Here is a 1,511-nt window from a genome sequence, read left to right on the forward strand (position 1 = left end):
ATGTGTGTCTGCTTCTTGGAATGCGGCGAGAGCGAGAGAGTCCGTGCAGGGAGACACACAAAGCGAGAGAGAAACAGCGAAGGACGAGCTGTGTGCGCACGGCCCTCTCCGTCTCTCTATGTCCCTCACGCGGCCACCACCGCAGCGGCAGCCGCACATGCAAGCAGCAGCAGCAGCGCAAGGGGGGAGGCGGAGTGCGCGGCCGCGGTGCTGCTGCCGTCGCTGTCGCCGGGCACCGCCTTCGCTGCACTCGTCGCGTTGGTGGTGGTCGCCGCTTGAGCAGCCGCCCCCGCTGCCGGCTGAGTGGCTTCTCCTCTCTCGCCACTCGTTTCCGTTTCCTGCCTGGGTGTGGTGGCTGCGGGCTGCTCCTGTTCTCGCTGACCAGCCTCGTTTGCCGCCACGGAACTCTCCGGCTGCGACTGCGCCGCGGGGCTGATGCCGCTCCCACCGCCAGTCGTCGTCGCTGCGTGGCTGGCCTCAGTGGCGGTGTCCTCTGCTGTGGGCGGCGGCTCCTTGCCGCTGCTCGTCGGTGTACCAGCGGCAGCTACACCTTGCTGTTGGGCTCCTGGGGCCGCTGCGGCAACAGGCCCTGCAGAATGCTCGGCAATCGCCTCAGCCTCCTTTCCAGCCTGTTCGCTTGAAGTGCCACCGCCGCCCGGAGGGGCAGTCACTTGAGCTGCATCCACTGCCCTTCCATCCGGTGTATTACTTGTGTCAGCTGGGGCCGGAACAGTTTCTTTGGGCTTAGCTTTCTTGTCACCGCCGTCAGCTTTATCATCACTGGGCACACTCTCCTCGACACCTTTTTCCTTCGAAGGAGCCTTCTCCAACGCTTTCTCCTTCCCTGCTTCCACTTGCCCTTCAGTTGGCGTTGGCGGCGTTGGTAGTGTCGACACTGCCTCCGGAAGTCTTTCATGTGATGCTCCTCCTCTGCCGTCTGTCGAAGTCCCGGCGGAGTTGTCGGATGCTGGTAGCGACGCCACTGCAGCAACATCGGGAGTTTGAGGGGGAACGATTTCGCTTGCTGCTTGGCCATTTCCACCTGATGCATTATCCGTTATGTGCGTGTTGTCCACGTCTTGTGTTGCTGAGCCGCTGACACTCTTGGGCGGATCTTCTTCTCCAGGCGTGTGCGAGTCCGTGTTGTCTTTTCCCTCTTCTTCCGTTCTTTGGTCCTCGAGCCCTGTTGGAGGCACTGTCTGTGGTGGCCCCTGCAGACTGTCCTGTGACTTTGGTTCCTCCGGAGGAGTCTCGGCGTCGCTTGGCCCGTCCGGAGAGGCCCCAAGCCTCTGCGTAACGCCGCTTCCGTCCGGAGAGGCACCCGACTGCCGGGCGACTGGTTTTAATTCCGGCGACGGTGCCGCTGCCGCCTTTTCGCCCGATGGCGATTGCGAGCCGCCCGCGCCTCTCAGCTCCGCCGAGTGCCCGGACACTTCTCCCCTCGGAGCATCGCCGCCCCCTCCGCCGGGACCAGACGCCGCCCCCTCCGCCTCATCGCCCTGCAGACTCGC

At 64.1% G+C, this 1,511-nt stretch overlaps 3 protein-coding genes across 3 annotated transcripts in view; 1 reads left to right on the plus strand and 2 right to left on the minus strand.

The window, feature by feature from the left end:
- The window catches only part of Tco025E_08410 (uncharacterized protein), a gene marked incomplete at both ends in the record, with an annotated part of 927 nt that extends 286 nt beyond the window's left edge, over positions 1-641 (plus strand). The window contains one exon of the mRNA XM_029375260.1: positions 1-641. This exon is cut by the window's left edge and continues 286 nt beyond it. Coding sequence (XP_029224647.1) covers positions 1-641 — 641 coding nt within the window.
- Positions 642-667: 26 nt separating this feature from the next.
- Tco025E_08411 (uncharacterized protein) lies at positions 668-1,051 on the minus strand (the record flags this gene model as incomplete). Its single annotated transcript, XM_029375261.1, has 1 exon — positions 668-1,051. One exon carries the CDS (start codon positions 1,049-1,051, stop codon positions 668-670), a length of 384 nt encoding a protein of 127 aa, XP_029224648.1.
- Positions 1,052-1,408: 357 nt separating this feature from the next.
- The window catches only part of Tco025E_08412 (uncharacterized protein), a gene marked incomplete at both ends in the record, with an annotated part of 1,224 nt that continues 1,121 nt past the window's right edge, over positions 1,409-1,511 (minus strand). Inside the window, one exon of the mRNA XM_029375262.1 lies at positions 1,409-1,511. This exon is cut by the window's right edge and continues 1,121 nt beyond it. Within this exon, the coding sequence (XP_029224649.1) occupies positions 1,409-1,511 (103 nt within the window).

The sequence above is a fragment of the Trypanosoma conorhini genome, assembly GCF_003719485.1.
Source record: "Trypanosoma conorhini strain 025E chromosome Unknown Tco_14.4_contig_00774, whole genome shotgun sequence".
NCBI classification, from domain to species: Eukaryota; Euglenozoa; class Kinetoplastea; order Trypanosomatida; family Trypanosomatidae; genus Trypanosoma; species Trypanosoma conorhini.